This window comes from Lactuca virosa, chromosome 5, assembly GCF_052849685.1.
Source record: "Lactuca virosa cultivar CGN04683 chromosome 5, Lactuca_virosa_CGN04683_v6, whole genome shotgun sequence".
Lineage (NCBI taxonomy): Eukaryota > Viridiplantae > Streptophyta > Magnoliopsida > Asterales > Asteraceae > Lactuca > Lactuca virosa.
In genome coordinates this window covers 426,056,869-426,078,840 of record NC_136430.1, presented here as the reverse complement: position 1 = coordinate 426,078,840, position 21,972 = coordinate 426,056,869, and the positions used below count along the sequence as shown (strand labels likewise).

At 35.8% G+C, this 21,972-nt stretch overlaps 3 protein-coding genes across 3 annotated transcripts; 2 read left to right on the top strand and 1 right to left on the bottom strand.

Moving 5' to 3' along the window:
* Window positions 1-460: 460 nt before the first annotated feature.
* On the top strand, window positions 461-3,765 carry LOC145114111 (uncharacterized). The gene is made up of 6 exons (XM_079050119.1): window positions 461-1,807; window positions 1,889-1,964; window positions 2,077-2,180; window positions 2,275-2,298; window positions 2,416-2,528; window positions 2,835-3,765. The coding sequence occupies exons 1-6, from the start codon at window positions 461-463 to the stop codon at window positions 3,763-3,765; spliced, it is 2,595 nt and encodes an 864-aa protein (XP_078906245.1).
* Window positions 3,766-13,518: 9,753 nt separating this feature from the next.
* LOC145112826 (U-box domain-containing protein 13-like) lies at window positions 13,519-15,929 on the top strand. Its single transcript, XM_079048954.1, has 2 exons — window positions 13,519-13,896; window positions 14,719-15,929. The coding sequence occupies exons 1-2, from the start codon at window positions 13,633-13,635 to the stop codon at window positions 15,844-15,846; spliced, it is 1,392 nt and encodes a 463-aa protein (XP_078905080.1). The 5' UTR covers window positions 13,519-13,632; the 3' UTR covers window positions 15,847-15,929.
* Window positions 15,930-19,824: 3,895 nt separating this feature from the next.
* On the bottom strand, window positions 19,825-20,502 carry LOC145114110 (uncharacterized). Its single transcript, XM_079050117.1, has one exon. The coding sequence runs from the start codon at window positions 20,500-20,502 to the stop codon at window positions 19,825-19,827; it is 678 nt and encodes a 225-aa protein (XP_078906243.1).
* Between the last annotated feature and the right edge of the window lie 1,470 nt (window positions 20,503-21,972).

The window sequence follows — 21,972 nt, the reverse complement described above, 5'->3', positions numbered from 1 at the left end:
AGATCCTGGTACTGCAAGGTTGTTTGTGATCTTGCAGGCTATTGCTGTGGTGGTTTCGTTGGTTGCACTACAGTCTCATCGGTTGAAAACCTAATCGATTAATCTCCTAGTCTGAAATAACTCACTAGGGGTCGGATTTCATCACCGATAAACCCTAGTTGAGAACGGACAAAGAGAGTCGATTCTCATTCTTGTCTCGTCTCAAAAGCTTTGTGAGGATCTTCTTGTTCTTTTACCTCTTTGTTATATATCTGTTTTGAGAGATCCTGGTGTCCTATGTACACTAGTTGTTTTCTTTTTGTATATTTGTTATGTATTTTCCTCTGTGCTGATTGTCTTGGGCCCCAACATATGTGGTGACCATCTAGACATAAGATCAATACATGGGCAAGTTTTCTTGATTGTTTTCATTTGATCTTGATTGTTTTTCATTTGATCTTGATTGTTTTCATTTGCTTCTATGACGGGTGGTTCTACTGATCCACCTGGTGGAAGTGGGAAGGATGATCAGATTAACTTTGATGATCCTCTCTACATTCACCCTTCTGATAATGTTGTTACTTCTATTATTACAACCAAGTTAACTGGTGATGAAAACTTTAGGTTATGGAGAAGTTCCATTTCTACGGCCCTTAAGGCAAGAAATAAATTAGGATTTGTTGATGGTTCTTTTAAAAAGAGCAGTGTCGATGAGTCAAAGAAAACTAAATTGGACAGGGCTAATGTTGTTGTTTGTTCTTGGCTGTTATCTTCTATTTCTGACTCCATTTATCAGAGTCAAGCTTATTCTGAAGTAGCAGAGGATATTTGGGAAAATCTTTTTGAAACCTACAATAAGTCTGATGGATCTGTTGTTTTTAGTATTCACCAACAAATTAATTCTCTTAAACAAAATGGTATTTCTCTGTCAGATTACTTCAATAAGCTTGATTCCTTATGTAAAGAGTTTGATGGTCATACTAGTTTAACTGAATGTACATGTGATGCTTCTAGTAAACTGAAGGATCACTCTAATCTCATGAAGCTTATGCGGTTTTTGTCTAGACTTGATGATTCATACAGTCAAGTCAAAAGTCACATTTTATTAATGGATCCTTTACCTAATGTGAAAACTGCTTTTTCTATTGTGTCAAGAGAAGAATCACTTCAAAGAAATGGTTCTTTGACTTCTCTCCAAACATCTCAGTCTGTGACTAAATCTCAGTCATCTGCTTTTAATAGCAGGTTTAATAACATACCTAATACTAATAAGAATAAGGGTCAAATTGTTCAATGTAAGAATTGTGGTATTAAAGGTCATACCATAGAGAAGTGTTACAAGATAATTGGATATCCTAAGGATTTTAGGTCAAGAAATGAAACTAATAATCAGAATAATTTTGTTAAAAACTTTTCTGCAAACTCAACTACCACTTCTTCTGGAAGTGCTAGTACTAATAATTTTTCTGATTCTATTGGGGACTCTGAGTTTCATCAACTTACTAAGGATCAATATATTAGACTTTTACAATTTACTGATGATAAGCAAGTGAATGAAGAATCCTCTGTTAGTGCAAATATGGCAGGTACTTGTTTGTTTAAAGCTTTTAATGCTTCTGTTAATAGCCAAAAATGGATAGTTGCCTCAGGAGCTAATCAACATAGAATTGCTTCTGAGTCACTACTTCATGACACTGTGGATGTGTCTAAGTTAGATCTACTAGTTAGCCATCCTAATGGTACATCAGCTAAAATTAAAAAAATTGGCAATATGAATTTATCTAACTCTTTAACACTATTTGATGTTTTTGTTGTTCCCGATTTCAATGTTAATTTTTTTGCCTGTTCATAAAGTTTGCAAATATAGTAATTGTGAGGTTGTTTTATTGAGCATAATTGCAAATTTCAGGATTTACAGTCAAAGGTGATGGTGGGGAATGGTAGAGAGTCTGCAGGTCTCTATTACATAAATAATGTACCTTCAGGTAATCTATCTAGTTCTTCTATTTCTTCTTCTATTTGTTGTGTGTCTAAACTAACTTGGCATAATAGACTTGATCATCCTTCTAATCAAGCTTTGAGTTCTTTAAAACATAGACTTAAAATTGGAAATGAAACTCTTCCAGCTTGTGATATTTTTCATAAAGCTAAACAAACCAGATAACCTTTTCCCGTTAATCAACATACTAGTTCTGAACTTGGTGAGTTAATTCATTTAGATGTCTGGGGTCCCTATAGAGTGACAACTACAGAAGGATTTAGATATTTTTTGACTATTGTGGATGACTTTACTAGGGCAACTTGGGTTTATCTGTTAAAGTATAAAGATGAAGTTTATGATTGTGTTCTTATTTTCTTTAATATTTTGCTCAATCAGTTTTGTGTTAAAATCAAGGTTGTTAGATCTAATAATGGTACTGAGTTTTTAAACAATAGAATGAGCAGTTATTTGAATCAAAAGGAATTTTACATCAAACGTCTTTTGTTCATACGCCACAACAGAATGGAGTCGTGGAGAGGAAACACAGACATATTTTAAATGTTGCTAGGTCCTTAATTTTTCAATCTGGTACAAGTTAAGTACTGGGGAGATGCCATTTTAACTTCAGTTTTCCTGATTAATAGAACACCTACTTCTGTATTAAATGGTTCTTCTCCCTAAAAAACTTGTTTATAATAGTGCACCTGTTTTTGATAAGCTTAGAGTGTTTGGATGTTTGTGTTTTTGTCACTAAGTTGAATAATTCTAATAAATTTTCTGAAAGAGCTGATAAGTGCATTTTTCTTGGTTATACTTATGATAAAAAGGGTTATAAAGTTCTTAGTCTTGATTCCAATTTTGTTTTTGTTTCCAGGGGTGTAAAATTTTATGAATCAATGTTTCCTTTCAAGCTTAAAACTTTATCTTTGACTGATAAATCAGTTGTCACTGTGAATTCAAATGACCTGTTTTCCTATGATGAGTCATTAGATTCTAGTTTTATTCTAGATAACACTAGGGTAGATAACTTTGGAAGTGACCATCAGATGGATGGTGCTAATGCAGACCATGACCTGGATGAGACTTGCCCCCCTAATGTCAGCAACCGGACTGGTGAGGCATATGTGCCTCCTTCTGATGAGATGTTTCCAAGTTCTTCTACACTGACTGAGGAAAGTGATTCAATTAATTTTAATCCTTCTGATAATTTGTCAACTAGGATCACTAGATCTGGACGAAATGTTCACATGCCAGTTAGATTTAGTGATTATGTTGTAGAGGGTAATCATAAATATGGAATTGAAAGGACTGTAAACTATTCAGCTCTTAATAATGAAACTTTTTGTTTTATTTCTAGTCTTAATAAAACTGTTGAACCAAAAAACTATAGTGAAGCAGCTTTAGATCCAAATTGGATCAAAGATATGAATGAGGAAATGGAAGCCCTCTATAGAAACAATACCTGGGAAATTACTAACCTTCCAAAAGGAAGAAAAGCAATAGGGTGTCGTTGGATTTATAAAATAAAATATAAATCCAACGGTGATATAGAAAGATATAAAGTCAGGCTTGTGGCTAAAGGCTATAATCAAAGGGAAGGTATAGATTATGAGGAGACCTTTTCTCCTGTAGCCAAAATAGTTATTGTTCGTGTGGTTATTTCATTAGCTGTTTATAATTCTTGGCCTCTTTATCAACTGGATATTAACAATGCTTTTTATATGGAAATTTGTCTGAATGTGTATATATGTGTCAACCTGAAGGATATCATTCAAATAATGATATCAGAGTTTGTAGGTTATTAAAATCTCTTTATGGTCTTAAACAGACCAGAAGGTCAGGTGTGCTGAACATGTTGAGATCCGGGGCGAAGGACTGGTGGAGATTGATGACACAGTCTTATTCGGATGAGCGGAGAGCTGCAATTTCTTGGGATCAGTTTAGGGAGATGTTTCGCTCCCGCTACATTCCGCAGGTCGAGCGTGAGCGGCTAGCTCAAGAGTTCTTGGAGTTGAAACAGGACACGGAGCTTGTTATATGATATGTTTATGGTTGTATGAGGGCGGACCAGTCACACTGAAGACTCGAGATGCATGGCTGTTCTGTGTTTGTTATATGATATGTTTATGGTTGTATGAGGTTGGTATTTTGGGGGTAACTCACTAAGCCTTCGAGCTTACATTTATCGATTATTGTTTCAGGTACAACGGATGACCGCGAGAAGGCGAAGGCGTGACCGTACACTCCCTCATATTTTGATTTGGATTTATGGGATTCTCTGATATGAAACTATTTTGGAAACCTTTTTTGTAATAACTTTTAGTATTTGAAATGTTTTTAAAAGTTTAAAATTGGCATGAGTTTTATGGGTGTTACATCATACTTATAGGTATAAAATACATGTACAATTTAAGATAAATAAAACATGTATATTTTTGTTCATCCAGCATAGATATCAATAACACAGATAATATGCACACATAACACGTAATTTATATTAAATACTTCATATCTATGTGTAAGATGAAAGTAACTATGCACTCACTTGTTAAAGTGATGATTCCAAATTGTGATAGCGCTTCGCTTCTTAACAATATAATTTCCTTCGACGAAACCTAGTATCATTACCACTAGATTTAGTCTAATATTTATTGCGATTAATTATTAGTCTAGATTCTTCATTAACTCAGAGTCTATTTTCATGATCTATCAAGTAAGGAACAACCAGGTAGGATCATATCGGAGGTAGGGTCCGTTTGCTATACAAAGTATATTGTTTGGAAATCCCACTTTAAACACCTCACTAAATCACATCCTAGACATCATTCCCGTAAGTAGATCAATCAGTATAACGACTTTGAATAACTGATAGATATTATTTATAGGTTCATAATAACGATATTATATTTAAATATAAGCTATATTTAAAGTAGGGTAAGCGTATCTCACTTACAACGGGTTTTGCTAAAAACCGGGCTTCGCTGAAGCAGAGCTTCTGAGCCGAAAAGCTCTTTTTCTCGGAGCCTTCGGGCGCTCCGCGGCTTTCCTCTAGCACCTTGAGGTTAATAGGGATTTAGAGGGTTTTTGGGAGTCTAGAGAGAAGTTAGAGAGAGAAAGAAAGGCTTATGGTGTGAAGAAAATATGAAGAATTCATCCTTTATTTATAGGGGTTTGATCATAGAGTAGGCCCTAAGTTTCGTTTGTATCTTCCGCGTACGAGATCTGTTTTCTACGTTCTTTATATCCACGTATTGGTATTTATGAGTACTACAATTTTCATTTAGACCCCGTCAGCTAATTCTCATTCTATCTCCGATTTACAAAACTATATCAAATTTATCTCGCTCGAAGTGTAGGGACTAAGTTTCATCCATATCTTTAACATAGGAGCTCTATTATTGACGTTCTTTATATTCACACGTTGGTATTTACGAGTACTACAACTTTTATTTAGACCTCGTCGGCTAATTCTCATTCTATCTCAGATTTACAAAACTGTATCGAATTCGCCGCGCTCGAAGAGTAGGGACTAAGTTCCGTCCATATCTTTCTCATACGAGCTCCGTTTTCGACTGTATTTTTATCGTTGAACTCCTATTAATGATATCTTCATTTCTTGTTTAGATTATTTTGGCTAAAAATCGACCGATCTAAAATTCGAATTCCGGGATGCACACTGCTATGCCAAATCATAGAAAATTCATAACTTCCTCATACGGACTCCGTTTTTGTCTGTCTTTTTATCGTTGAGCTCCTATTAATGACATATTCAATTCCCATTTAGGTTGCGATGGCCAAAAATCGATCGATCTAAAATTTGAATTCCGGACTGTGCACTGCTATGTCAAATCTTAGAAAAATCACAACTTCCTCATACGAAGTCAGATTTGGGCATTATTTTTATGTATGTTCTCAGTTTAATGTATACTACAACTTTCATTTAGATCTCTAAGGCTAAAAAGTAGTTTATGAAAAATTCACTTTTTACGATTCCCGGTGTCGTGCTGATTTTGCCGTAAAACTTCGACATGTCATAACTTCTTCGTTATAACTCGGATTTCGACGTTCTTTATATGTACGGAACCCTTGTGACATATATTATAACTTGGTTGAGATTGTTTATTGTAAATAATCTCCATCAAATAATCATTTTTGACGCTCATTGTCTCTAAATTGACTAGTCCGAATCTTCGGGCGTTACATTATCGGCCATTTCCAAAAAAAACGTCTCACTTTTTCAACAATTGACAACAATAAGATTTGTCAAAAACAAGGTTATCAATGTATCAAGTTTAATACAATCACAAATTCTAATCAAAATCTAAATGTAAATAACAGTATACTAGTATCTATCATTCAAATGACAAATAAAAAATTAGAAAATAAAACAATATACACTTTAAATTTAAGCATATAAAAAAGAATTAAAGGGCTTCATCAAGTTACACATACAAAAAACATAAAATATAAATTAAAAAAAATCCTAAAAGACATAACAAGAGTTATAAATATAATAACTTTTTGGTTGAAAATGAATTATAACTAAAACAATCATAAACATAAAACAAAACTGATTTAGCATGCCAAGTAAATAGAAAAAAAAATGTTAAATATCAAATTACTTTAGGTCGCCTCTTTCATCCTCATTCTATTCAAATATGGAGGAAAAAATCTCTCCCAAATTTTTTTTCTTCCATATTATAGTCGTCGCAAAGAAATACGTCAACCAAAATACAAAAATGATGTTATCAAGGGGCTTGGTGGATAGTGTGTATATGGTGGCATGTGGTGAAGGGAGAGTCATCAAATGCATAGTTCCACAACAATATGCGGTATCCAAGAATTAAGAAGAGAGTTGAAGTGACCGAGTTATAACATATTGTTACATGTTCTACTTTATTGATTTCTTTATTTTACTTTTAACAATATGATATTTAGGGTACGTTTTACCTAAAGTAGTTGCATTTTTTTCGTCAGTTTATTCATGATAATAAGTGATATATAGAATTTGATGAGTTTTACTTTTTTTTTTTGTGAAGGATTATTAAACTTTTAAAAACCTTGTACGATATACAAGAATGGATGACCTTTATCCATCCACTCGACCAACTCCTCAAGCATTAATCTCTCTCTCTCTCTCTCTCTCTCTCTCTCTCTCTCTCTCTCTCTCTCTCTCTCTCTCTCTCTCATAGTGTCTTTTGTATTAGCATCTACAATCCTGGTCACCAAGTTTTTCAACATTGTGTATCTAGTCATTTGATTCTTTTTATGGATATTAACAAATCTAGTTTATGTCATGTGTGTTAATTAGGAAAACTTGTTCGATTGCGTTTTAGTTATCTAATAATGTCATGCCTTTTTCCTTTTGGGACGTTACACACTCAACAATATAATCCATACCGTTATGTTTCAAGCTTTATTGGATAGAAGCCTTACATATCGCTACATATTTAATTAATATCCTATCGTTTACAAATTTCTGGATGCCTTTTCTACCATCATATCGTGACCACCCACAAACTTGCCCCTTGCACTACTCTGTATGTCTTCCCTAGATATCCTTCCCACTATCGAGGATATTAATATCTAAATCTCACTACCAATATAATCATCATTTCAATGCATGTAACATTTGATTAAACTTTGTTCGCATTCGATTCCGTGACACACAATAACTAACAATCTTATTCATTTCTAGACATTGATACCGGCGAACCTAACACATATTCCACTCGCTTCCTACACTTCCTCACCCCACTAACTCTCCCTAACGCCACCTTGTTGACACCAACCACCGATGTCACATAGGCTTCATCTTCATTTTTCTACACATTACTTGCTACCACATCAACAACAATGATTCCTTTCCATTCTATACCCACATCCAGATCAACGCTCTCGGCCCTACCACCCATTGTTAAAACTTTTATGTTACTAGAATTTACATATGTGGTGCTACCACATGCATACAATATGTAGCTTATTTCCTCGATATATCGAGGACTCAAAGTCTCTCTAATGTAGATTGGGAGGTTTCCCAAAAATTAGAGGTTCCACTTTAGGTTATTGTGTTTTCCTCATACATATTTTTTTATCTTGGTCATCTAAAAGACAATCACAGTCGAGTGATGAAGCTAAGTATCATGGTTTTGCAAACAATGGCATTGAAACATGTTGGATTCCTAATCTACTATGATAACTTCATAAACCTACCAACACCGTTAACCTTGTATAATGTGACACCATTAGTGCAGTCTAATTATGCTAACAACCCGATTCAACATCATAGAACCAAACATATCGTGATCAATATACATTTGGTTCGGGACAAGGTTGTGAAGGGACAAATCAAAGTGTCATACGTCTCAATTTCATGTCAATATGCAAATATATTCACGAATGACATACCTTCCACCATTTTCCCTAATTGATTTTTTGTCCATCTTGAATGTTCGTAATAATCAACCCGTTCAACCTAATCTTTTAGTATACAGTTTCTTACTATTGTATTTTACATTGTATGTATTTTGTACTAAACTTGATGTTTGTATCATTACAATATAATTTCAATCAATGAAAATAATTACTAAGCGGAAATATTGAAGCATTCAATTAATTCTTGTATTATTTATTTAAATATGAACTTGATTTTTTCAAATTGTAAAATTTTTAATTCTTGCAAATTTTACATCAACTGTTTTCAAGATTTTATAATACTTATCATATATTATGATATGGTTGAATTTTTAAAATTTTAACATACGTTTATATTGACTTTTTCAATAAATGATTGTTGCTTACTACAATTATGTGATCTTAATAGAAGAAAGAGAAAGAAAGAAAATAATTTATGCGACTACTAGTTTAGAATAAAGAGAAAGAAAGAAAATATTATGTTTAGAGAAATTAATATTTTTCTATATTTTCATTTTATTTATCCTCTATCTATTTTAAATGGTGACTAATGTATTAAATTATTATTACTTTCATTAAATGTGACACATATCACCATTTAACATAGATAAGAGGAAGAGTATCAACAGATATAGAAAGATATTTAATTTGTAGTATATTTAAGTTAAAAAAAAATAAATACAACTTTTTTATAAAATGGAAAGAAAGAAAAGTTTAAACAGAAAAACTTTATTTTATCAATAGTAAATTTGTAAAATGGACCTTACAATAAATATCACATCAAATCCACTTTTTTTGACCTGTGTCATAATTAGTAACTAAAAAACAAGTTATAATTAGTAACTAAAAAACAAAACTGAAAAGCTCATTACACACTTAGTGCCAACTAAGAAATAGCAAAAGGCCAAAACTTATAACAAACCAAGACCACATTAAAGGTCAAAAAATCATCAAAACCCAAACCCAAATCCAAACTCAGTTCATCAATGTTTGCAGTTTGCACTCTTCTCACACCTTCCCAAGTTTCTAGTGGATTGTGATTCCATTTTCTTTCTTCAATTTTGTTAGAAAGCTTTTGAAATTTATCTTTGGTTGCAAAAAAATTGTTTACTTTCACTGATTTTCTAGAAATGGGGGATGGATGTATTAGCAGGTCGATGCAGGATGTAAATAACAAGTTGAATGAGATATCAGAAATCTCAGATTACATATTTACTGTAAGAAAACCTTTCTTTAGTCTTGCTCGGAGTTTAAAGATTTTAATTCATTTTTTTTGAAGAAATACGAGATCTAACTCACGGAGTTCATGATAGTTTGTATTATGCCGTGATTTCACTATTTTATAACTTGGAAGCAACAAGGAAGTTGCTTCTACGGGGAAGTAAAGGCAGCAAGATCTATTTGGTATATTCCTGTCAGATCTACTCGTTAATTTTTGTTGTTTTCTATTGGGTTTTTTTTTTTCAATCATGCCTAAAATTGATAATTTGGAACTTTGGTTGTTGATTGTATCTTGTTCTATAATAATATCAAAAGATTTATGTGACTTTACTTTTCTAATTTGTTTCTAAACTAATAAAAAGAATAATAAAAATCATTGATTTTGTAATCTATTTAAGTCTTATATTTATATTAGAGTTTTGCTAATTGATGAAATCATAAATTAATCTTATTTCATTCTAAGTAAAGAACATAGTCTAAATAGAAACCTGGTATTTTTTTTTTTTTTTTGGAACTACAAATTTTTATACCACCCTAGCATGAAGCTAGACTCAAAATAGGGAAACTTTAGTGAGAAATCTTGGCATATATATGATCTAGGGTTTTGATAGCTTGTTTTAAAGGACATGATTGGTACTAATTAAAAACAAACTATTGGAAAGACATTACAGAGAAGTAAACACAAGCTAAAACTATGGTTTTAATAATAAATTTAGATATATTTTGTTTTGATTGTGTGATTTATGCCTAAAATAATGTAAATTATTGTTATTTCTTACTATTAAACTAAACACTTGAACTAGGCTTTAGTAAAGATTGGGGTTAGTTTTGTTATAGTTTCGCCAAACATATCTGCAAGTTTTATAAAATAAAAATACCTGAATACTATGCATTGATATTTATACATGCCGAAAATGTTTGTGTTCAGAACTTTCTTCAGCATTTATATTTTTGATTTTACAAGCAGGTTCTGGAGAGGAACCAAATCATGAGAGAATACAAGGTGGTTACAGCTCTGTTGGAAAAAGATTTGCGTAGAATTTATTATGATCAGGATCATGATATCTCGTATGATTTTAAAGAATGTGTAAGAGTTTTCTATCTACATCTTTAAATCTGTTGTATTTTACAAAGTTACAGAAGTAGCGATCGATTGTATACAGATTGTTTTGTTGATCTTGTTAATTAACTAAGGCTTTAATATTGAGTATGTTTCCCATCCAGGCTGGTGTTGTCCTTTCTCAGTTCCAAAGAGCCAAAGGTAAAATTGATCAACCTGATAAACAGCTGTATGAAGATCTTTTCATCCTTTATGACAAGGGCACTGATGTTCTGTTTGATCATGTGATCTTGAGGGGATTAGTTGAAACCTTAGAACTAAATGATGTGTTAGGAATCGGACCGGGTACACGCAGCGGAAACACACTATCACACACTCACAAACAAAACGAGAAAATAAAGCAAGAAGAACACAAGAATATTACGTGGTTCGGATTCGGTGTAAATCCTACGTCCACGGGCTGCAACTAGATTTTCTTATTAACTCAATAAGATTACAATTTATAACTCTACAAGTTATATTTGATGCACACTTTCTCTGCTACACAACACACATATATATAGCTGTATATGTGCATAAACTTCCAAATATATATTATTATATATATTGCTTTACGCCAATAAAATAAGAGAAAAATAAGAGCACACAAATGTTAAACAATTGTTGGAAATTGACGTTCACCAATTCTATGGCCATCTTCTTTGACCACCTTTTCCTCCACCAATTTTCTCCACCAACCAACAATCTCCCACTTGGAGAAAATAACCCAATAATTCTCCAGTAATCTTAAAACAACCAAGTCTTCCAAGCCTCCAGTTCCCAAGAACAAGCTAAACTTAGTCCAATTTTTCTAATTGCAGCCGCCCCTCATCATCATCTAGAAGGGCCAGTTGAAGTTCCCACTAGCTCCAACTCAGCCGTGGCTAATCCCACCACCGACTCATCCTCTGTCTCAACCGGTTTGGACACTCCACCAAATCCAGAGATACACCGAGGACCACTAACACTCTCCAAACATAGCAAACATCCAACATGAGAGAATTTTTCAGTCTTAGTCTTCAAAACCCAACGACTCTTTGTAACTTTACCCGAAACACGTCCCGTGCTCCCATTGTCACCAAATCCCCTGAATGGTTTAGACTTTCGAACTCGTTCAGCTAACATCTCTTTGGCTCCAGAGTTCATGTTTGCAAAATGAACTCTCTTAGCACCAGATTTAGCGAACTAGATTTTGTCATTCTTAACCGCGACGGTCATACTTCCCTCAGCAGGTACCTCAACCATATACAATGACCCACACTTCATACCATGAGCAATCACCAAATTACCATTGACCACCCTCCATTTACCACCACCAAACCTTACTTCCAGTCCTTGTTTATCCAGCTGACCAACAGAAATCAATTTCTTTTTCAGCTCCGGAATCACCCTGACATTCTTCAGGTTCCATGTAGTTCCCAATGAAGTAACCAGATCAATATCTCCTATGCCCGTTACTTGAAGCATCTCGTCATTTGCCAACTGTACCTTCCCAAAATCTCCTTCTTTTAGATTCACCATTGTTTCCCCGTTGTCCATGGCGTGAAACGAAGCCCCTGAATCCATGACCCAAGAGTCTACAGAACTTTCCATACTGAGTAACAATGCATCATCCCCAGAAAAATTCTCAGCATCAGCAATGTTCAATTCTTTCTTTGGACATTGACTCTTAACATGTCCCACTTCTTGACAGTTCCAACATTTCACATTCTTCAAAGTTCTAGAAGAACTTTTTCCCCGACTCCCACTGCTCCCACTATTCCTGCTATTCCCTCTACCTCTTCCAACATTTAATAAATCAGAAGAGGAAGATCCACCTTGATTCTTGCGTCTGATATCCTCGCCTAGAACCAAATCTCTAACCCCTTCAAAAGTCATACCACTGGTCCCCACGGAACTTGTAACATCAGTAACTGTTCCGGACCAGCTATCAGGTAGAGAAGCTAGTAGCAGCGAAGCTTGAGTCTCATTATCAAATTTAATTCCCACAGATGATAATCTGGACAGAATTAAATTTAGATTGTTAATGTGAACCGTAACTGAGCCTTCCTCATTCATCCTTGTAGTGAACAACTCCTTCATCAAGAACACCTTGTTAGCCGCCGATGGTTTCTCATACATATTTGACAGAGCCTCCATCATACCACGCGCCGTGGTTTCATTCATGATGTTGAAAGCAACGCTCTTCGTCAACGACAATGTAATAACCGCCTTGGCTTTCTTGTCCTTTGAGTTCCACGCATCTTCAACAGCTTTTTCCATTTTCTCCGGTTTGTCTCCGAGTACCACGTCCAAGTCTTTCTGACATAGCAATGCTTCTAATTGCATTTTCCACCAGCTAAAATCAGAACCATTGAACCTTTCGATTATAACCTTGTCTTCAGCCATTACGGCAAACAAAAAAAATAAGGTACACTCGTGTGTGACAGAAAAACGATCGTACCCTCCAAAACCTCGCTAACCAGGCTCTGATACCAGTTGTTAGGAATCGGACCGGGTACACGCAGCGGAAACACACTATCACACACTCACAAACGAAACGAGAAAATAAAGCAAGAAGAACACAAGAATATTACGTGGTTCGGATTCGGTGTAAATCCTACGTCCACGGGCTGCAACTAGATTTTCTTATTAACTCAATAAGATTACAATTTATAACTCTACAAGTTATATTTGATGCATACTTTCTCTGCTACACAACACACATATATATAGCTGTATATGTGCATAAACTTCCAAATATATATTATTATATATATTGCTTTACGCCAATAAAATAAGAGAAAAATAAGAGCACACAAATGTTAAACAATTGTTGGAAATTGACGTTCACCAATTCTATGGCCATCTTCTTTGACCACCTTTTCCTCCACCAATTTTCTCCACCAACCAACATGATGCCGTCTACATTGAAATTGAATCACAAGCACTAAATGAAATGGTTACCAACTCTGGGGGAGATCCACCGGAGAAAATAGAAAAAATAGAAAAATTGTTAATGGTACTAAAACTCGTCAAAGATTTTGTGCAAGGTGGGAATCAAAGTTTGGATAAATCTTTAAGTGAAAGTCCTCTTGTTGATATTTCTGCGCGACAAGGAATAATTGAGACAAATTACGATAATAAAGCTACACCCAACGAATTCCTATGTCCGATATCGCTTCAGTTGATGCAGGATCCTGTTATTATTGCATCCGGGCAGGTAATTAAAACATTAGCTTTTATAAGAATGTAGATGTTTTGAGTAGTCATTATATAGGGAAGCGATAAAATTTATTGCAAAGTACATATAGATAGTTAATTAGTTATAATTTTCTTAATGGAGCTACTTCAAGTTATGATTTTATATTAAAACTTTTAAATACATATCATCATTAAAAGTTGGTCTAGGGTTGATCACTTGGGAATTAAGCACTTTGCTAGGGTTTCCAATGTATCACTTAAAACAGTTAATGATAGAAGATATATCAGGTTCCTGCCCGAACCTGCCTGTGGAGGTAGGTCAAATCCACTCGAAAAGGAACTGCCATTCGCCACATGTACGGATCCCACAAGTTTTAATCTTAGTGTGACTTGCCGTTCATTAAATAAAAAACTTCTAAACACCAGCTGGTTAGAAAAATTAAACCGAGAATGCACCACAAGCCCTTCTATTGTCCTGTCATTTGCATGTATTATCCTCATCTCATTTTGAACACCTTTTTTTTTTTTGAGAAATTAAATAGCCTCCTATATTTCTTTCTGCTTAACCTCTTACTCATGTGAAATTGTGACAAGTATCATATTTTGATAAAATTAATAACATTTTAAAAGATTTGTCATTATTTTACATAGGTAGAAGGATATAAGTAGGAATAAAAGTAGGAGGATGTTTAATTTCTCATTTTTTGTTTTGAAGGGCCAGCAAGAAGCTAAAGCCCAAAAAGAAAAGAAAAAGGAAACAAAATAGTGACTGTTAATAAATTAGATAATAAATTATCTGTTGCATTATTCTAACAAGGAAGTACCCTTTCTAATCTTGTAGACTTTTGATCGAACCTCGATTGAAACATGGATGCATGCTGGGAATGAATTTTGTCCTACGACGAAGCAGATCTTGACAAACCAAACTCTGATACCCAACTTTGCATTACGTAGCCTTATAACCCAATGGCGTGAGACAAATGGGATAAAATCACGAAATGGAGTGATTCCTCCCATTTCTCGCACTCCTATGGACTATGTTTTGCTATACAAATACATCCAGCAGCTTAAATCCAACGGTCTGCATCAACAACGTACTGGTGCTGGTGAGATTTCCCTTCTATCAAGAAGAAATTCTGAGATCCGTGCAGCCATTGCCGAGGCTGGTGCAATCCCATTACTCTTGGAACTTCTGGAGAAGAAAATAAGGGATCCACTCACGCAAGAATACGCATTGATAGCTCTTCTTAACCTCTCCCTCTGTGATGCAAACAAAAGGTGTATAGTTTCTAATGAGGGAATCCCCATTATAATTGAGGTCATGAAGAGCGGTTCAGTCGAAAGTTGTGAACATGGTGCAGCGATCCTTTTCAGCCTTGCTGTGAACGATGATAGGAGGTTTCTTATTGGTTCGTTGGGAGGAATAAAACCTCTTGTATGGCTGTTGGGTAATGGGACTGAAAGGGGTCAAAAGGACGCCTCAAATGCGCTGTATAACTTGTTCTTGTATAAGAGTAACATAGCTAAGGCTTTGAGAGACGGCATTGTTACGGAACTCATGATTCATCTTAGAGAGCCACAAGGGCGTATGAAGGATGAAGCTCTCGTTCTTTTAGACATGATAAAGGGACACCATGATGCCGCAGATGTTTTAGATGCAGAAGACCCGGTTTATGACCTGGTAAATGTTGTATGGACTGGATCCCCCTTGAACCAAGAGAATGCAGCATCAGTTTTGCTGCAGGTTTGTTCTAAACATCCAAAGCATCTAGACGATGCAAAAAAATTTGGAGTAGAACGGTATTTAGTGAATCTGAAAGATTATGGTTCTGATAGAGGGAAGAAAAAGGCGAGACAGTTGCTGGAGATGATAACCGCACACACCAAGCAAAGGAAGCGGGCGCGGACAGAAACAAATGTTGGGTCCGGGTCCGGGTCTAGCCGGCCACAAAGAATGCGCAATATGTGAAAAGTCATTATTATCGTTTTTTATTATTATAATGAAACTCCTTTCTCCTTTTTTGGATCTTTATTCCTTTCTTTTTCTAGTTCCGTTTTGGGGTACGTTTTCCTTTCGATTTATAATGATTAGACCACCTATCTAATTTCCCTTGCAAATGTTCTCAAGTGACATGTTTTTCTAAGCTTCTTTTTGAAGAATTTGGTGAGAGTAAAGGTTGCTTATGACTTTATTTCATTATGATCGGAAAAATCATATTACAAAGGCAAGGGAAACACAAAATAAATAGTGCTGAAACAACGCTAACTACCAAAACAAATAATACGGGATAACTATCTAAACAAAGATAATAACTAATAAAGATAATGACAGGCTTCAGATAAGCACCAAAATAAATCAATCCCTTTACTCCCCCTCAAGTTGACACATGGAGATTACGAATGTTCAACTTGACCAATAGCGTTTGTAGCTTGTCTGAACCAAGAGGTTTAGTAAGTAAATCGACTAGCTGAGCTTGTGAAGAAACACGAACCGGAGTAATTTCTTTGGACTCAACTCTTTCCCTGACAAAGAAACAATCCATCTCGACATGTTTAGTACGCTCGTGAAAAACTGGATTATGTGCAATATGACGCGCAGACTCGTTATCACACATGAGAGGAGTAGGCAAGGTAATTTGAACCCCAAGTTCAGAGAGTAACCATCTAACCCAAAGAACTTCACTAACAGTAGTCGCCATGGCCCTGTACTCGGCCTCAGCCGAAGATCGAGATACAACTGACTGTTTCTTCGATTTCCAAGAGACAGGGGCACCACCCAAAAGTAATAAGTAGCCGGTTCTTGAACGTCGAGAAATGGGACACCCTAGCCAATCAGAGTCACTATAGGCTAACAGCTCAGGTGTGCCTTCTTTTGGTAGCAAAATCCCTTGTCCTAGAGTTCCCTTTAGATACCGTAAAACTATCAGCGCTGCATTCCAATGGCTTTGACGAGGATCTGACACAAATTGACTTAAGATATTTACCGACTAAGTAATATCTGGCCTAGTAGCTTGCAAATATAACAATCTTCCAATCAAACGTCGGTACAAACTGGCATCCACCTTTTCTTCCTTATCGCCTTTGTCTAGCTTTAAATTTTGTTCCATGGGAAATTTACTAGGCCGACACCCAAGCATACCTGCATCATCAAGTATGTCAAGAGTATATTTTCGTTGACTAAGAACAAGACCCTCTTTTGTACGTGATACTTCAATACCCAAGAAATAGGTTAGTCTGCCAAGATCTTTAATACTAAACCGATCATTGAGACTGGATTTTGTGTGTTCAATTTTCTTAGGATCATTGCCAACAATGATCACATCATCAACATAGATCAAAGCTGCAACAAAGAATTCTTTGTTTCTATAAATAAACAAAGAGTGATTTGCATGAGATTGTTGGAAATTAAGCTCACGTAAGGCAGAAGTGAATTTGTGATACCAATTCCGGCTTGCCTGTTTCAAGCCACACAAGGACTTCTTCAACTTGCAAACCCTTGTATCGCCTTCTTTTCAAAAAGCCTTGAGGAATTTTCATATAGACTTCTTCCTCCAAATCTCCATGCAGAAATGCGTTGTTTACATCTAACTGGTGTATGATCCAGTTGTTTTTGACTGTCATGGTGAGTAAAATCCTCACAGTGACCAGCTTGGCGACTGGTGCAAAGGTGTCATGATAATCTACACCCTCCATTTGAGTATACCCTTTTGCGACGAGTCGTGCTTTGTATCGCTCTACTTCGCCATTTGGTTTAAACTTGATTTTAAAAACCCATTTGGATTCGATAGCATGCTTGCCAGGGGGAAGAGCAACTAGAACCCAAGTATCATTTGCTTCCAAAGCACTAATCTCCTTTTTCATTGCCAAACGTCACCTTTCATCTTTTGCTGCATGCTTAAAGGATTTTGGCTCATAGTGTGTAACCATGGCTGTTAAAAGAGCTTTGTGTGCCTTTGAAAAAATTTTATAAGAAAGAAAATCGGAGAGGGGATGTACCGTAGATGCAACATGATTGGAGGCGGATGGCGGATGAGTGACGGACGGGGGTAAGTTGACTTCATAATCATTGAACCTTAAAGTCTGAGTTCGTACTCGAGGAGCTTTATGAATCTGGTCGTCATTCGTGTCTACATGCATGGGTGAAGAATGTTGCGAAGAGGGTTCCGTGTGCATGGGAGTCATATGCACACTTTCGAAGTCAGACCCGTGGGGCACACCAAGATCAACCATAGTATCCTCAATGACATCACTGCCTTGCTCCACATGTGGTACGGATTCGTGATTATGCACCGTATTAGATGTCTCCAATTTATCCTCAAGCACAAACATATCATCTTGCGTTACACTTTTGCTAGCCAAATCAGAAGACATAAGAAATGTATCTTCTAGAAACCGAATATCTCTAGAAATAACTATTTTCCTTTTCTCCATGTCATACACCTGATATCCTTTTACTCCCGGGGGTACCCTACAAATAAATTCGGTTTACCTGGAGCCTCAAATTTGTCACCTTGTGTTTCCGTCTTTCGATAATAAACCAAACACCCAAATACTCTCATATGTTCATATGCATGTTTTTGATTAAAAAGTACCTCGTATGGCGTGACTCCTTTAAGCACCTTGGTAGGCATTCGATTTATAAGGTAGGTGGCAATTAAGATGCACTCACCCCAAAAGACCTTCGGTAAGTTAGCTTCGAAACGTAGTGCACGTGCAGTCTCAAGTAAGTGTCTATACTTGCGTTCCACCACACCATTTTGTTGTGGGGTGTGGGGACATGTAGTTTCCAAGACTATCCCTTCTCGAGAGTAAAAATCACGCATTCTATTGGAAACAAACTCCCCACCATTGTCACACCTTATCCACTTAATTCGTTTGCCAAATTGTGTTTGAACCATTTTGTGAAAATCAATGAGACAGGTACTTGCCTCATGTTTATGTTTTATTAAAAAAGTCCAAACAACTCTACTAAAATCATCAACAATAGTAAAAAAATATGATGCTTTACTAATAGAAGGCGTTCTATATTTGCCCCACACGTCACAATGTATTAAATCAAAACAAGAAAAAGTTTTTATTTCACTAACTGGAAATGGAAGCCTAGTATGTTTTTCTTTAAGGCAAGCATCACATTTATTGAACTGTTTTTCTTTTGTAACATCGATAAAAGTCAAACTTGAAATTTTCTTGGTTGATGGATGGCCAAGTCTCTTGTGCCAGACTTCAAATTTTGACATAAGAGCCTTGCTTGTTTTCATATTTGTTACGCCCATCCGATACAACCATCCACTCCGATTACCCGCTCCAATCAAGTGCTTCGTCCCCAACTCCTGCATGACAAAAAAATCCAGGGAAAAAGGTTACTGCACAATTGAAATCATATGCGAGTTTTCCAAACGAGAGAAAGTTGTAATTAAAGTTTGGTACAAACAAAACTCCTTTAATATTGACTCCTCCAGGCAAGGTATGTTCACCCTCTCCCATGACTGACACTTTATCTCCATTAGGAATGACAACAGGTGAATTTTTGGAGTTTTGTGTTTTGTTGAACAAGAAATCAAGTCTGTGTGTCATGTGCTCGGTAGCTCTCGAGTCAACAATCCACCCATCAAAAATATCGTTTCTACCTGCCATGTTTGCCATAGGCTGCTTGTTATTGTTTGTCATGTCTAACACTTCCTTGAAGTGCTCGACGAATAAATGGTATTGTTCATCAGTGAGTCCAGGAATCGGGCTCGGGCCCAACTTGACACAAGCAGCTTTGGGCTTCTCTTTATTTCCGGGCCACCACTCGGGATACCCGATTATCTTGAAACATCCATCCTTGCTATGCCCTTCACACTGCGTGACAGAAAGAGCACTTGACCTTTTTATCGCTTTCTGACTTGGCGAATTTATGTGTCGATTTGCCTGTTGGTTGCGCCGTCGTCTTGTTTGTAGTTTGTCGTTAACCACGCTGCAGATTATAATTTTCCTGGAATGCCGACGATTCAGTGCTTGTTCTTTTCACTCCTCCGGATAGCGCCCTTTGTTGTTCGTCTTCAGCTAGAAGGTGATAAACACTACCAATCGGAGGGGTAGGTTTCATTGCAAGAATCTGAGTTCTGATGACTGAGAATTCATCATCTAGACCCATTAGAAACTCGTAAGTCCTTTCTTTTTCCCTTAGTTCGTTCAGCTTTTTTCCAATCCCACAATCGCAACCTTCGCAGGTGCATCGTGGAGATGGTAGGACCATCTGCAATTCATCCCAAATGGACCTAAGTTTGGTGTAGTAATTGGATACTGAATTCCCATCTTGCCTAGTAGCGTTGAGCGATTGTTTCAACTCATATGCTTGAGGTGCCCCTTCTTTCTCGAACCGTTCTTCAAGGTCCTGCAAAATCTCTGAGGAAGTATTTGCATACCTGACACTTGTTCTTATTTCCTTCTCCATGGCGGTGGTCAACCAACCCTTGATCATTGCATCTGCTCGTATCCATGTCGTATGCATCGGCGATGATGCCTCTGGTTTCTCAACAGAACCGTCTACCAGTCCCATCTTGTTTTTCGCAAGCAGAAAATTCCTCATCTCCTGCTTCCATTCATTGTAGTTATTATCATTCAACACATCATTAACCTGCATTTGTTTCGGGTAGTCTGATGCATGAATGTAATAAGGTGAATTGGTATCAATCGTCTCTCCACCTTAAGGTTTCTTGCTCCCATCTCCCTTTTCTCCGGTCATGGCTGATATTTAATTACCCAATCGGATCTAATGCTCTGATACCATGAAGAATTTGGTGAGAGTAAAGGTTGCTTATGACTTTATTTCATTATGATCGGAAAAATCATACTACAGGGGCAAGGGAAACACAAAATAAATAGTGCTGAAACAAAGCTAACTACCAAAACAAATAATACGGGATAACTATCTAAACAAAGATAATAACTAATAAAGATAATGATAAGCTTCAGATAAGCACCAAAATAAATCAATCCCTTTACTTTTAAGATTTGGAAGTCTTAAAAACTTAACCAATTATATTAGAGTAGTATATTTATATAACTAATGCATGTTTTATAACTTGGAAACCACAAGCTAGGAAGAAGCTGCTTCGACAGGTAAATAAATTGGAACATTGCTTTTTGATTATATGTTGTTCTACAATAATATTTAAAGATTTATGTGACATGCTTTTATAATTTGTTTCTAATATTTAAACAAATAATAACAATAATAAAAATCACTATGCAATCAAGGGTTTCAATTTTGTAATCTATACAAGTCTTTTAGGTTAGACTGTTAGAGTGAGCGGTAACACTCCTAGCATCTTGTCATATAATTTTTTTATTGCCACCATGTATTTTGAAAAAAAATGTAGGGTTTATAGGTTTTATTTTGAAAAATGTATGGTGTATAGGTTTTATTTTGAAAAAAGAAAAACAAATGTAAAATACCCACAAGCAATCACATAAAAAGTGGAATTTGGTCAAAGAATTTAGAACAAATCACAGCAAGTCTCTCTCTCTCTCTCTCTCTCTCTCTCTCTCTCTCTATGTTCTTAGCGAGGCTCTTAACATAACATGAGGGTGGTTTAACGAGTTGCTAGCGGGGGGTAGTGGCAAGGCTTAGCGCCTCCTACTAGCTCCCTTACCATATTTTCGAGAAACTTAAGATTTAAACTTTGGGATTAGTGATGATGGGGATATGTGGTTCTTATTTCCCTACCCCATCCTCAAATTTAATAATTTTGAAGTTTGACTTTGGATTGCATGAGGTTTTATAAGAGTTTCTGCTATTAGTTAAAGAAACCACAAATTAGTTAATCAAATTTCATTCAAATTAAGTAAAGAAGTGAGTCTAAAGAAAAGTATAATTATTCTTCTTTTTTAGGAGTGGCGGATTTTTATACTGGCCAAGTAAAAAGCTAGACTCAAAACAAGGAAAAATTTAATAACAAATCTTGTAATATGATCTACGGTTTTGATAACTTGTTTTAAAGGGCATGATTTTTTCTAAAAACTACTAAAAAGAATTAAAATAGAAGTACTAAACACAAGTTTGAAACCAAGTTTTAATAAAAAGTTTAGATCGTTTTGATTGTGTGATTTC

Excerpts from the sequence above, each read along its gene's own strand:
- LOC145114111 (XM_079050119.1), top strand. The coding sequence starts at position 461 with ATGACGGGTGGTTCTACTGATCCACCTGGTGGAAGTGGGAAGGATGAT. Across the intron at positions 2,181-2,274 it reads ACATACTAGTTCTGAACTTG|GGCAACTTGGGTTTATCTGT; the intron begins GTGAGTTAATTC and ends TGACTTTACTAG. Across the intron at positions 2,299-2,415 it reads ACTTGGGTTTATCTGTTAAA|AATGAGCAGTTATTTGAATC; the intron begins GTATAAAGATGA and ends TTTAAACAATAG.
- LOC145114110 (XM_079050117.1), bottom strand. The coding sequence starts at position 20,502 with ATGCAGGTTAATGATGTGTTGAATGATAATAACTACAATGAATGGAAG.
- LOC145112826 (XM_079048954.1), top strand. The coding sequence starts at position 13,633 with ATGGTTACCAACTCTGGGGGAGATCCACCGGAGAAAATAGAAAAAATA. Across the intron at positions 13,897-14,718 it reads TTATTATTGCATCCGGGCAG|ACTTTTGATCGAACCTCGAT; the intron begins GTAATTAAAACA and ends CTAATCTTGTAG.